This window comes from Lipophrys pholis (assembly GCF_963383615.2).
Source record: "Lipophrys pholis genome assembly, chromosome: 1".
NCBI lineage: Eukaryota > Metazoa > Chordata > Actinopteri > Blenniiformes > Blenniidae > Lipophrys > Lipophrys pholis.
Genome location: NC_137635.1, coordinates 47,223,753 through 47,237,602, shown reverse-complemented (window position 1 = coordinate 47,237,602; position 13,850 = coordinate 47,223,753). Strand labels below are relative to the sequence as shown.

At 44.0% G+C, this 13,850-nt stretch overlaps 1 protein-coding gene across 4 annotated transcripts; it reads left to right on the top strand.

The window, feature by feature from the left end:
* The first annotated feature begins 3,891 nt into the window (after positions 1 to 3,891).
* ubtfl (upstream binding transcription factor, like) lies at positions 3,892 to 12,876 on the top strand. Of its 4 annotated transcripts, XM_080469271.1 has the most exons (21): positions 3,892 to 4,047; positions 6,125 to 6,221; positions 6,311 to 6,486; positions 6,606 to 6,689; positions 6,764 to 6,919; positions 7,056 to 7,120; positions 7,205 to 7,325; positions 7,902 to 8,012; positions 8,132 to 8,259; positions 8,596 to 8,737; positions 8,811 to 8,852; positions 8,938 to 9,051; positions 9,386 to 9,544; positions 9,618 to 9,728; positions 9,865 to 9,944; positions 10,026 to 10,215; positions 10,810 to 10,857; positions 10,985 to 11,119; positions 11,299 to 11,397; positions 11,893 to 11,972; positions 12,273 to 12,736. In XM_080469271.1, exons 2-21 carry the CDS (start codon positions 6,164 to 6,166, stop codon positions 12,298 to 12,300), a joined length of 2,127 nt encoding a protein of 708 aa, XP_080325397.1. In that variant the 5' UTR covers positions 3,892 to 4,047; positions 6,125 to 6,163; the 3' UTR covers positions 12,301 to 12,736. The 4 variants fall into 4 exon arrangements, with proteins under 4 accessions (XP_080325397.1, XP_080325400.1, XP_080325399.1 ...); XM_080469274.1 differs by lacking the exon at positions 11,893 to 11,972 and having other exon boundaries at positions 3,897 to 4,047; positions 11,299 to 11,402; positions 12,264 to 12,876; XM_080469273.1 differs by lacking the exon at positions 12,273 to 12,736 and having other exon boundaries at positions 3,897 to 4,047; positions 11,302 to 11,397; positions 11,893 to 12,111.
* Positions 12,877 to 13,850: the final 974 nt, after the last annotated feature.

Genomic DNA, 13,850 nt, shown 5'->3' with positions numbered 1-13,850 from the left:
TTAATTTAATTGGCGAAAAAACTAAAATGGTCTCCTGCTCGTCATATTTAATGAGTTGTTTTTTTTTCTTCTTGAAAAAGCTGTAGTTTATTTTGAACATAACGTTAAATTGAACTTTTCTTTAGTCCAACTCAACCGCTCACTCATCTGTATAGTTGAAATAGGGAAAAAGCATGACTGTAAAAAGAGGTGAAGAATAGGAGCAGGTGGAACTGTAAGCTCTGTTCGATGTGACATTGAGACAGGAAACATAAAAGGGTTTAAACTGTTTCAGCAGAATCAAAGCGATATAGTTTTTGTATCACTTCCCAAAATGTTCTCTCCCGCATATGTGCCGCCACAATATTTATTCAGCATTTTATACAGATGAATATCTAACAAAAACAACACCATATATTTGATCCAGTCAGATGTAACAGAAAATAATGTCAATATATTAGATTAGCTACAGTAGGTACTAAGGATCTTGGTGTTTTAATTTCAGGATTGCCTTTAAAAAAACAAAAAAAAAACATATTGATGACTGTGTATGTTCCCATATGTCTTTAAGAAACTCGCAGACTGGTGGCAAAGTTTTCCATATGCAGTGATAACGTAGAAGGCTAACAATGTCACCAGTCTGTTCCATCAGCTGCTTCACAGACGGCCACTAAACTCGCTCGCCAGCCTGGTTATTAAACAGGCCGAGGTCTTTTCAGTAAGGAATAATAATGTTATAAATGTTGCTTATCGAGTCTTCAATGCATTTCAATATAACTGAGGTGCCCTACGTATTGTAACCTCGCTAACTTGCTTACGAAAGAAATGCCTTAGAAGGCGAATCAATCCAAGTCAATATCGTCCGGTCTGTGTGCTAGTTGACTTTGTGTAGCTAATCGAATTTGATTTCAGCTTTGATGAGTTTTTGTTTGTTTTATGTTTTTAACTGAAAAATCTGTAAAATCCTTAAAAGCTGTATTCATGCCAAGAAACCTGAAAACTCACAGAGCGGCACAAACAGACAATCATTCACGTGAGTTTAAAGGAACATCTCCAGAAGTCAGATTCATCTCCAGCCATCTGGCTTTTGGCTCCGTCGAGCACAAACATCTGGATGGTCACGTACAGCGATGACCAGAATGATCCCTGGAGCTGAGTGCCGCGTCTACAGAGGACAGAGCGACGAGGACGTGTTGGAAGCGATTAAATCTCTCCCAGATATTTACAAAACTGCTGAGACCTCGGATCAGAACCGCATTCCTCATCAAATTCCCACGTCTGTCTGTCTCTCATTTCCTGCCGAACGTTGTGAGTTTCATGCTGCAATGAATCTTCTGGACCTTAGATCGGTTGAATGCTGGACGGTTTAATGTGCAATCTGAAAACAAATGTGAACTGATCAAGAGTTTGTATCTTGACCAATAACAGAATAAACTGTTATTTAAGTGTTTTCGCTGGACTTTTTTTTTAGTGATGTTCTTGGTTCGAGGGACCTTTTCCGACAAACGCTATGCTTTCCTCTACAGAGTCCAGAAACATGCATTATTATTGACTACATTGTGTGTCGGCGTAAATGAGAGTTCCTGGTTATATCTCTCTGTGTTTACAGCTGTCCCAGGTGTACCCAGCATTTACCCATAGTATATTGGCATCAGATCCAGCTCCACACAAGCCTAAACTCACTGTGACCTTTCTCCTTGAACTGATTCAGGGTATCTTAGATGTCCATAATTTTTATGTGGCATTTGTCGATTAGTTCTGGCTGTCAAATAGACGTCCGGATTACAGCCCTGTTAAAATGTCTATTTTCAACTAGTTCTGGCTGTCTATAGACTGCCAGACTGAACCTGAACATGTTTTCTTAGTGTCATTTATCAACTAATTCTGGCTGTCAAATAGACGTCCAGATTATGGACGGACGGACGGATGTGATTTCAACTTGGCTTGATGGACGTTGCTTGCTCAGTGGGAAGCAGGATGGAAGATGAATAGATGGATTCCGTGCAGAAATTTTGAGTTTTATTTTAGGGAAATAGAAATGTAGACACTTCCCAAAATGAGAAGTATTATAAATTTTCAGTCTTTGTAACTTCATGAGAGTATATTTACACAAAATATGGCGAGATATTTAAGGAGCACTAACCTTAAACAATGAGCTTTGATAAGTGTCAAACTGTGCAAGATAATAAAATCTTTCATTTGTCACACAGTGGTTGTTGTGATGAAGGTAGCTTAGTAATGTCTTCTAATTCACAGCATTTTAATGGAGGAATATATTAATGTGATCAAATGTGTCACACATACCATTCCAACTGAGAGTCACTGCAGATCACAGCTGAAAGATTACAGGTAATAAAAAGTAGTTAGAAGAACTGACTGAACTCAGTAAAATAAGTTAAAACTGACTGACAGCCTCATCGGTCTCATAATTTCACTCAAATATTCAAGCACACTGAAAAAAATGAAAACTGAAAATAAGAGATAAATGCTAAAATAGTATACTGATGACAGAAATAAGTAGATAATTAAAATGTGTATTTAGATTATTGAAGAGAGATGAAAGTGGGAGCATTTGTTTTTATCACTGTAAACAGATTGTTGGGAATTAATGGAAAAAAGACATGTTGAATATCTTCTTTCAATACAAACACCGTGTAACAATCAATCCTGAATCACAGTCCAATCACAATTTGCTGCTGTGATTTAATCCTTTAATTCCATAAGTGCCTGAATAACACTCAGTTCCGAAACAAAGGCAGAAAGATCTGATAAAGTAAGATGATCTTAAGATGTTGTGGGCTTCAGAGATTGGACTCTGGGGCTGATTCATATGTGTACTAGTGAAAGTATAAATAGAAAACACCAAATTCGATGGACATCTCCTCTCCTCTGTGCCTTCAGTGCATAAACATCCAGATCAGCAGGAGGCAGCACTGAGGAAAGGGCCACAGTGCTTTCTCTTGTGTTTAAGGACCCTCTTGTGACGTGACCCATGGCAGACCCCTCACTCTTTATGGAAACTTAAATTTAAAAAAATAATAATTAAAAAAAAAAGTTTTATTTTCTGAAGCTCTGTCACCCAAACTGAACAAACTATCTCCAAACACCAAAACTTGTAGAAATGCAAGTTATCTGTGCAAAAAAGGTCTCCAGGAAACTTTACAGGCAAAATATTCTAAATTTTATCATTTTTTTACAATGAGACTCATTTAAACTACGTATTTCTGTGGTAAATACATTTTATTAAAAAGTGGGAAATTATGTTGTCAAATCAATTAAAGTCCCTTATGTGGCTTCTATACACATCTGTATCTGTATCGGTCCACACGGATCAAATTCCAGATGTATCGATAACCGGACTAAACTTTCCGGTTGTCGGCTGCAGGGGGGCGGTGACCCGTGAGCCCGGACGCGGCAGACAGCGCGTCCTCAGCGGGCAGGATGCCATGTGGATGCGGGCTGAGTCCGGTAGGATGCAGGTTGCCGCCGCCGCCTCCGAGCCGCTGATTAGCACCGCGCCAGGCCGGGCAAGGAGCCCCGAGCAGCCGGCAGACCCGATGCCTTTCCCCGCACTCCGGCCCATCCTCCAGGAGCCCCGAGCGGCCGGCGAGCCGCTCATCCGCACGCCTGGGCGCCGGGTCCCCGGGCCCCAGCCGGCTGTCTCTCCGCCGGTTCAGCATCTGGACCCGGACCATGTTGGAGTGACAGGGACTCACAGAGACGGAAGCCGCGGAGTTTATTTTTGGGGGATATATGAAAATATCCTAAATACGGCTTGTATTTATCATACCTGTGCAAATGAAGTAGGTCTACCGGCTTTGGTTGCCGTGCTTGCCGCTGTCTCTGGTTTCATCCTCCGCCTTTGTGCTCATGTTTTCCCCCGGAGTTCCTCCCCCTGCGGCGCTGGGCGGAGTTTCATACCGGACTAGACGCTCCTTTTGTCGGATTCGTTTCGACCTGACTCCCCGGGGTTTGCGGCTGAAAAAAACACACTTTGAAAGTCCCGAAATCAGCCAAACGACCTAAGTGGTGTGCAATAAGAACCCGGGGTTCTGTCTAAAGCAGCAGGTAAGCATTACGTTGTGATTTTAAAGCATATTTCTGAGTTTTTCTGAACGTTTGTCCCCGAGTCTCCTGAACATTCATGGCGGCTTTGCAGTGAAGGCTTCTGGGGCAGCAGCAACTCATCCCGCCCGCTCAGCTCCGAAATCATCCATTTTAACCGTTTTTCCGCTACAATGTTCGCTACGCACTCATAATTTTCCATTTTAATGACATTGCATTAAAAATAGAGACATATATATACAGTGTTTTTTTAACCATTTAAGCAGATTTTTCTTGTAATAATGCGATTTTTTCCCCCCCTCGCTCCACGTGTAAAAACCGAGCGGCTGCTTGCTGATGGAACATTTGCAGATAAGCCCCGTGTTTTTGCGGGCCATCTCGCAGTTTTTCACGTTTTAACCAAACAAGGTTCTCGCCGCTGCCTCGGGTCGCTCTGCGTGCCAGCGGAAGCTACGTGCTGACTCCTGCCGGAGGACGGGCGCCATTACCGGGGCAGCTGGAGCCTGACGGCCCGCTGGCGTCAGTCAGCCTCGACCTCGGTGACATTCCCGTTGCCGCACACACGGAGACATCCAGCAATCGTGATTCAAGGGCCTAGACTGCTGGCCTGTAATGTAGACACCGATCAAATGTGCGAAAAAAAAAAAAAAAAAAAAAGATTAAAATTCAGTTTGTGTCTGAAGCGAGAATCGGGATTGTGGTTCGGTTGCTGCTCTCTGCCGCCCTCCGCGTCGTACTGTGGGAAGGAAACCCAAGATCCTCCAAGTAAAGTTACATCTAGGTTAGTGGTCCCACAACCTGTTGGATTGAAGAGGAGACGGTGAAAGCAAGCAGATAAATCTCCTAGAAGTTCTGAGTTTCCACAGAAACAGACAGACTGTCAGGTTTTCTCGTTGTAGTTTGGTTGATCTGACCTGTAACCCAGAGGTCTGACTAGGTTGTATGTCTCCTGATGAACACAAACTGTTGACCTTGTCGGCCTGACACAAAGAATATCAACGGCCTGCGGAAGGTGACCTCCAGCCCTGCCGAGACAGAGGGGTCTGTTGGGAGTCCTACACCAGAAACACTCAACATCCATTGACTGTTTCAGAGCGTGTCACCTCCATCACCCCTTACCATAACTTTTATCTGTGATAACTGTTTTCTCCTGCCACTGATCAGGTAATGAAGCATTAGAATGAGAATCTGCTGCACGGTTGAGTGAAAAGACCTTCAGTTTGAATGGTTTAAGTTGTCAATGTTTACAATGATTCTGTCGGTCACGTCTCCACCTGTATGATGGGGTACAGGTGGAGTGTATATATATATATATATATATAATTAGTTTTGATGTTCGTTCCTAATAAGCATGAGCGGTGCCAAGTGTAGACATGATTAACTTGAAGGCTGTCATTGATGTCATTAATAATTAGACATCTTAGTGGAAATAAACCTTTTATTTGTTCATTGAATGTGGTTATTTTTTAATCTGACTTTTATTAGCAAATGTAATTCTCTCTCCAGGCAGGTATCAGTCACAAGGCCGGTGGGCTAAAGCTGTCCCACGAGAAGCTCCAATCCAGCCAAACCAAACAAAAACTTAAAATATTTTATGGAAAACAGATTTTTTTTTTTTTTTAAACTCAAATTTCTCACTGTGTTTTGCACCAGAAGGTTTCATTAAAATTGGCTTCACGTTTAGATTGTCATTTTCTGTAATAATTGTTTCATTTCGTGAAAATAAAGATATTTTTATCATGCATACTCTGCACCACAGCAAAGAAAAACCTTTAAAGTTTAAATTTAAAGGGTATTGTGGCATTGATTTACCAGTCCGGCCCACTCAAGATAAAATTGGGCTGTTATGTTTTCCTTTAACTGTAATTTATCCCATAGTATAGCAAATTGTTTTGGGTTCTTTTTGCAATCAAAATTAGATGACATACCGGTAATCTAAAATTTCAAACATGACCATGTTACTAACGACGAGATGGGTTACACCCCCCCCCCCCCCCCCCCCCCCCCCCATTCCAATGCCCCAACAGAAACTCTGCCCCTGTAGGACAGTGTAAGACGTGTTTGTTGTGTGTGCTGACAGGAGGAAGCCGACGGAGTCCTCTCCGTCAGTGGCTGCACGATGAACGGCAGCAGTAGCGTCTCCGTTGCTCAGAGCGCCAGGATCAAGGCCGAAGCAGGTAACCTCCCGGGTCTTTATTGTCGTCTTTAGCAATTCTGTCTTGAGTTTGTCCATACTGACAACGTGCCACCGCCGTCTCTCTGTTAGATGACTGGACCAAGGAGGACTGTTTGACTCTGCTGGAGAGGATTCGCGGTCTGCTGCCGGACGGAGACGCTATGAAGTACAAAACCACCGAGTCGCACTTTGACTGGGAGAAAGTCTGTTTCGGCGGCTTCACCGGAGACATGTGCCGGCAGAAGTGGCAGAAAGTCTCAACTGAGGTACTGGCTGGAGGTCCTGTTTGGGTCACACTTTCTCATGGTTATGAAAAAGTTTTGGGGTCACGAGGAATTTCGTAGCTGTTTTAAGGAATATGTCTTTGCGTCACCTTCTGTTTCAGGTTCGAAAGTATCGAACAATGACGGAGCTCATTGTTGATGCCATTGAGTTTGTGAAAAACCCGTACAAAGGCAAGAAGCTAAAGGTGAGGCTCCTGACCTGCGTGTGAACGTGCGGAAACGTGCAGAAGTGTCTTACAAATATGTTTGCCTTCTTTAGACTCACCCCGATTTCCCCAAGAAGCCCCTGACTCCCTACTTTCGCTTCTTCATGGAGAAACGAGCCAAGTACGCTAAAATCCATCCAGAGATGAGCAACCTGGACCTGACCAAGATACTGTCCAAGAAGTACAAGGAGCTTCCTGAGAAGAAAAAGGTGAGAATCACTGGCAGGACTGAAGTCCCGACTGCACCAAGATTTCACTAACCCAACAGGGTACACGGTCAGATGTAACGCGCATGTAAATACTTCTGCTCTGAGCAGATCTCATGTGTGGCTTGTTCTACTACAGCAAAAGTACATCACAGAGTTCCAGCGGGAGAAAGAAGACTTTGAGAAGAACATGGCTCGGTTCAAGTGAGTGAACTGGTCGCGCTACTGTCGGATGTGAGCAGAAGCGGCGTTGTTAAGTTGGCATGATTAACATAACGTGACCTGCAGGGAGGACCATCCGGAGCTCATCGAGGAGAGGAAGAAGTCGGATTTGCCAGAGAAGCCTAAAACCCCCCAACAACTGTGGTACAACCATGAGAAAAAGACATATATGAAGCTACATCCGGAGGTAGGTACAGGACAGATGCGCGCGAATGGAAAAACGTCAATGCTGGTTGAATAGCCACCACATGTAATGTATGCCGTATTGGATCATGTGCATAAATTACACACATTATGCTAAATTTCGTATTGAATGCATGTAATATACACCACAGGTTAATACACAAGGTACCTGCACAATATGTGCTGCAAATACATTATACATGGTGATGCATGTATCTACCTTACTGTCTTCATTTACATACAGTAAACGCACAGCTCGTGCTTGATAACAAATTAATATACAGACTTCACATGATCTATATGCAGCTACACCAAATACATGCTGTATATGCTTATACACAGAACACATCTCTATAGACTAACTCATAACACAGATTAAACAATATTGTACATAAGTGGTGCCAGAGCAGAGCTGCCTAATTGTGGGAGGGTCAAAGGGAGGGCCTACCTTGATTGGGATTGGCTAAACCCCCGATGACACTATATATGGTTTAATTTCTGATTCGCTCGTTGGAGTTGGAGTGTAAAAACTCTTCCTCCTGCACGTCAGAAGACACTGACGGCTGCCTGTGTGTTTCAGGTGAGTCAGAAGGAGTTGAAGGAGGCTCTGAGGAGGCAGTGGTCCCAACTGTCAGACAAGAGGAGGCTCAAGTGGATCAGCAAGGCCCTGGAGCTACAGAAAGACTACGGGGTGAGCAATCGAAGAGGAGTAAACCCAAATGAACCAGACCAGAATCATCCGGGACAAACCCGAGGGCTGAAAACAGCCTGCAGTCCAAACGTTTGACAGCTGGAATGTGTGTGTTTCAGGACAGCATGAAAGCGTACCACGAGGCCCATCCCGAAGCAAACTCAGACGATCACGTTCGCTCCGTCCTCACCAAAGCTGAGCGACAGCTGAAGGACAAGTTCGACGGGCGGCCCACCAAACCTCCGCCGTGAGTCTGAGCCGGTCGGACGAGGAGCACAGGCAACATTTTAGTCAAATACTTACAGGCGGGGTTTTGATAAAAAATATGAAAGTGATAAAGCACAGAATACGGAAGTGAAACCTCTCAATCAGACGAAGACTGAACCTGAAACTGTTCGTACCTGTAAATGACATTTATATTACAGTATCTCCAAATGACTGAAGTGTGTATTTGTAGTCACAGGAGCATGTGTTTGAAATAGTGTGTGGGTGTCTGTGTCTGCTGTATCTCAAGTGTGTGTGTGTGTGTGCAATAACTGAACTGTGTGTCTATAGTAACTGAAGTGTGTGTGTGTGTCTGCAGTAACGGGTACTCTCTGTACTGCGCCGAGCTGATGGTGAACATGAAGGACGTCCCCAGCACGGAGCGGATGGTGCTCTGCAGCAAGCAGTGGAAGATGATGACGCAGAAGGACAAGGACATGTTCCAGAAACGCTGCGAGCAGGTTGGTGTCAACAACCCAGCTCCTCTGCAGGCTGCTCTTCAAGCTCGCTTCCTAACTTCTGTGTCTCCCTCAGAAAAAGAAGCAGTACGATGTCGACCTGCAGAGATTTTTAGAGGTGAGAACACTAACTAGCTTGATTGGTGCTTTACAGGACCAGGAAGAGGAATGAAAACATGAAATCTCCTCTGCTTGTTTTCAAGAGTCTTCCAGATGAGGAACGAGATCGAGTCATGATAGAGGAAAAGCTGGGTGGAGCCAAACTGGGAGTAGGCGTAGCCTCCAGTCCACACAGAGCCAAGTCTCCATCAGTGAAGGTCTGACTCATCTTCTTCATGTCCTTCTTCGTCTTGTTCTTCTTTGTCTTGTTCATCTTGTGTTTTGCATCATAACTGATGCTATGGTATATCTTTATCTGCATCATCGTTGTCTTTCTTCTTCATTTATACTATTGCGTCCTTTGCTGTGGTCTTCTTCGTTCTTTCTTTTTCTTGCTTCTATGTCGTTCTTCTTTGTCTTTGCTCTTTCTTCTTCATCTTCCTTTTTGAGTTCTTCCTGTTCTTGTTCTTCTTTCTTTTTCTTTTTCCTCTTTCTCTTCCTTTTCTTCCTCCATTGCCACATTGTGCGACCCCTCACTTGTCTGAATTTCAGGAGCGGAGTCGTGAGGTGGAGCCAGAGTCGTGGGTAACTGCCGCCCTGCCAAAAGAAAGACGGGACGGAAAGAAGTCGGGAAAGCTTCCGGAGACTCCGAAAACGGCAGAAGAGATGTGGCAGCACAGCGTGATTGGAGACTACCTGGCTAAATACAGAGTGAGCTGAATTCAAAGTGTGGGCGACGGAAATTCTGTTCTGTTCTGACGGTTTCTGGCCGTGTGACTCCCAGAGCGACCGCCGGAAGGCCCAGGCAGCAATGGAGGCAGCTTGGAAGTCGATGGAGAAGAAGGAGAAGATTCCTTGGATTAAGAAGGCAGCAGAGGACCAGAAACGCTACGAGGTAAGCCACACCCTCCCAGAGTAACTACACTCGGCAGCAGTGGTGAAAGTAAATATAAAACCCTGATGGTGCGTCGAGTGAAGTCTCAGTTCATAAAGTGTTTGTAAGTTGTAAGTTATTCTGTGTTGTCCTGCAGAGGGAGCTGTTGGAGATGAGGACTCCCACGACGGGTCAGAGGAAGCCGAAGTTTGACGGAGAACCAAAGAAGCCTCCAGTGTGAGCCAAACTGTTTCAGTCTTTCTTCCAGTCTGAATCAGGTTCCCGCTCTGTAGATGTAATGGTCATTCTGTCTAACAGGAGCGGCTACCAGATGTTCTCCCAGGAGCTGCTGACCAATGGTGAGCTGAACCACTTCAGTCTGAAGGAGCGGATGGTGGAGATCGGCAAGCGCTGGCAGAAACTGAGCCAGAGCCAGAAAGACAAGTACAAGAAGCTGGTGGAGGAGCAGCAGGTGGAGTACAAGGCCGAGCTGGAGGCCTGGGTCAAGGTGAGCTGGATTATCATTATTGCAAGACATGTGTACAAAACGTTTGGGAAAATGGAGGAAGGAAAACAAGTCAATTTTCTTTTTCTTCATCACTTCAGAAAAGGCTTCATCCAGACACAGACAGTTGACCTCAGTCGCCTCTTTCAAACAGCTGATTATGTCCAAGGCCCTGTTTACACAACAACATTTTCAAGTGAAAACGGAAAACTTTCGTTGCGTTTTTGGTGTCTGTTTACATGACAATGGTGGTCAAAGTCACTAAATACACAACTTTTTGAAAGCGGCTCACAAGGTGGAATATTTTTGAAAAAGCTCCATCTCCATAGAAACCTGGGAAAGCGCACCACGGCCGTAGTAAATAATCCTACTACACAGATGCAAGTAGATGGACAATAACAACAATCCAACTTGGTCCATATGAATGTCTGTGTACTCCCATTGTTAATGTTTATAGCGGATTGTTCTGTGGCTTCATTACAAAATCAGACAACAGCACCCACTAGTGGTCCAACATGAAAGCGACATTGCAAAAATTATGCGTTTTGACTTGAAATGTTGTGTATACAGGGCCTAAGTCTCTCTTCTCTGTTTCAGTCGCTGTCCCCTCAGGACCGAGCCGTCTACAAAGAGTTCTCCACCTCAGTGAGTTCATCCAGTCACCTGTAGGGGGCAGTAGCTGAGCATGCCAAAGTAGTCACAATGCGCGAGTGTATTCTAACTGAGCTTCAGTTCGCCAACACTTTTGTTTGTTTAATTATTTGTTGGTCAGAAACGACGCACTACCACTAAAGTTCGTAGCCCCGTAGCAAAAGTCCGCGTGACGGCGAAAGCAAAAGCAGGAAGCTCAAGAATCACAACACCGTCCATCCAGGTGGGCAAGAGGGCGATGGCATACAGAGCCAAGGTAAACACACTCAGAACGGCACAAAACACAGAAACAAAGGGGCAATATAATCTTCTATCAGGGTAATAGCAACATATTTGTTTGCAATGAGTTTCGGTTGATTGTTTAGTTCGAGGAGTCTGTGATCTTTTTGCTTGGTTGCTTGTAAAGTGACGTCTGTCTATCTTTCCGTCTTCCAGCAGGACATGTCGGACTCGGATGAGGAGGAGAAAAGCGACTCATCGGACTCAGACGAAGACGACGAGTCGTCGGGAAGCAGTGACAGTGAAGACGATGAGGTAACGTGATGCCAGAGTTCAAGCAAAATCGTTTTCGCGACCTCAGGCCTCGTTTACACAACGTTTATTGTGACAACACCTGATCCGTAAAAAAAAATTAAATAAACCAAATCTTATCTACCTTAGTTTTTTTTTTTCGATTAAGATTCTCATTATATTCCTATCCTGTACCGGTGACACAATGAGGTTTGCATACTGCTCATAGCCACAACTCATAGACTCTTTGAAATTTCTAGATTGACTAAACTTCCAGAAAGCAAATATGTTGACCTTTGCATCAATTATACAAGACCTCTGCAGTATGATTGTTTCAAGATTCACAAGTTTGTCACTAAATAAAATGAACAGTACTATTTTCATTACTCTTCTATTTACAAATTTTCAACCAGAAGAGATGAGGCTGCCGGGATTAATTTCTTATTCCCCGATCTGATTGATTCAGTTTTTAAAAACCAAGTCTCATTCCGTCCCGCCCTCCTACTGTGTTTTCTTCAGAATGACGAGGAGGATGACGAAGACGAGGATGACGAAGATCAGAGCTCCTCAGAGGAGTCTAGTGACTCGGACTCGGACTAGCTCCGCCCCCACCCACCCCCTCATTGGAGAGGACAGGCTGTGCGGGCCACGCCTCCTCACTTGCCAATCATCCTGGCAGGCCTGTGAGCGGCGGTGACGTCCCACCGCCGGTCCCTCCTCCCATCTTCAGGTTGAAGGAGCGTTTTGTTACCTGTGTGTTTGTTTTCCCGTTTTTTATCGAGTGTTTGTTGGTTTTTATCAGACAGATGTTTCAGAAGCACCGAGGCAGGCTTTCTTGTCTTTTTATCGGTGGGGCCAGGGGCGGGGTTTGTACAGAGTTCGACGGGCAGGGGGCGGAGCTTGTTGGTTGTTAGGTGTCAGTGTTGATGGCACCCACCCTTCCCCACTCAGCTGCCTGCCTGATAAAAAAAAAAATATTACAAATAAATGCACTTTTTTCTCATTTCATTCGTCTTATGTGATCATATAACTCAACACGACGACAAAACAGATGGGTCCCAAAACAGGACCTGAACTCCATCAACAGCAGCAGTACCAGGAAGCTTCAAACCCACAGACATCCATCATTAATTTATCCTGTTTCATCTGCGCATTAATGGCCATCTTGTAAGCACTGTATAAAAATGAAATGTACCAAAGGAGAAAGTTGACTTGTCTGTGTATCTAATATTCTTGTATCTAGTAAGATACACGTCTTCATTTCTAAATGTATTTTAAGTGTAATGAGATCTGAGTGCAACAGTTATGGCAGTTGCAGATTTATAAGGGTTTACCAGGTAATAAATGTTAAAGTGTTATGCTTAATTGATGATCCCAGCAGCTGTAAATGATATGTGGAAAAGGAGGAATTGGTACAATGTGCTTAAATATCTTTTTTTGGGGGGGGGGGGGGTTAAATAAGAAGCAATAAACGTGTTTCAGGGAATAAAGAGACAAAACAGCCGGGTTCAGTTGGTTTCAGGTTTTATAGACATTTTAATTAATAGATTTTATAGAATATAAACAAACTTTCCGTCACCTGATACACAAATAAATAATCTGACCTTTGACCCCCCGATAGTCACCCATTGAAGCCACTTCCTTCAGACCTTTGGCACACGCATACACACACACACACACACATCACCCTGGCAACACGTTCCCCCTCGCTCCTGATTCACAGGCCCCATCAGCCCCCGATCTGCAACTTTAAAAAAAATAAAAATAAGGATGCCCAGATACAGTTCCAACATGCATCAATATTACTTTATAACCCCCCCCGGAGACAAAAACCCACCAATAATAACATCCACACAGTCAGAACCCGGCTGCGGATGACTGTCAAGACTGGTTATGCTGCTCTTTATCTGGTGACACGTTAAACAAATCGTGGTGATGCCTTCAAGGACTCCACAGAAGGAACATTTCCTCCACACACACACACTTGTTCGTTTTTTACCAGGCTGTTCTTGAAGGCACCACAGAGAGAAACTAATGCAAGAAAAAAACAAATACATGTAAGTCCTGTATGATCTTTACAGATGAGGAACAATCACATGAGATTGAGTTGAACATCACTGACACATATCAAGTCAAATTGAGCTAAACCAGGAGTCTGCGATCTGCGGCTCTGGCCACGTGGCTCTTCAGCTGTTGTGTAGCGGCTCCATGAAGCTTTCACAATGTGTAACGTCAAGAAACATTTTTGGGATTTTCTTTGCAGACCACACTGATTTTCAAAAATGGTCAAATCTCCAGGCTAAAGAAAGTTTAAAAAAAAAAAGCAAAAAAAAAACAAACACCCAGAATAGCTGGAACTGCTGAAAAAAAAGATGAAATCGCTGAAACAACTGAATAAAGTAACAGAAAAAAACAGTCAAATTAAAATCGCCAGTGCCGATTTTTTCAGAAAAAGAAAAATGGAAAGAGGAGCGAGG

Bases quoted from the DNA above. Each gene is read 5' to 3' on its own strand.
- ubtfl (XM_080469271.1), top strand. From the start codon at position 6,164: ATGAACGGCAGCAGTAGCGTCTCCGTTGCTCAGAGCGCCAGGATCAAG. The intron at 8,853-8,937 runs GTGAGAACACTA...CTTGTTTTCAAG, and splicing joins ACCTGCAGAGATTTTTAGAG to AGTCTTCCAGATGAGGAACG. The intron at 9,945-10,025 runs GTGAGCCAAACT...TCTGTCTAACAG, and splicing joins GAACCAAAGAAGCCTCCAGT to GAGCGGCTACCAGATGTTCT.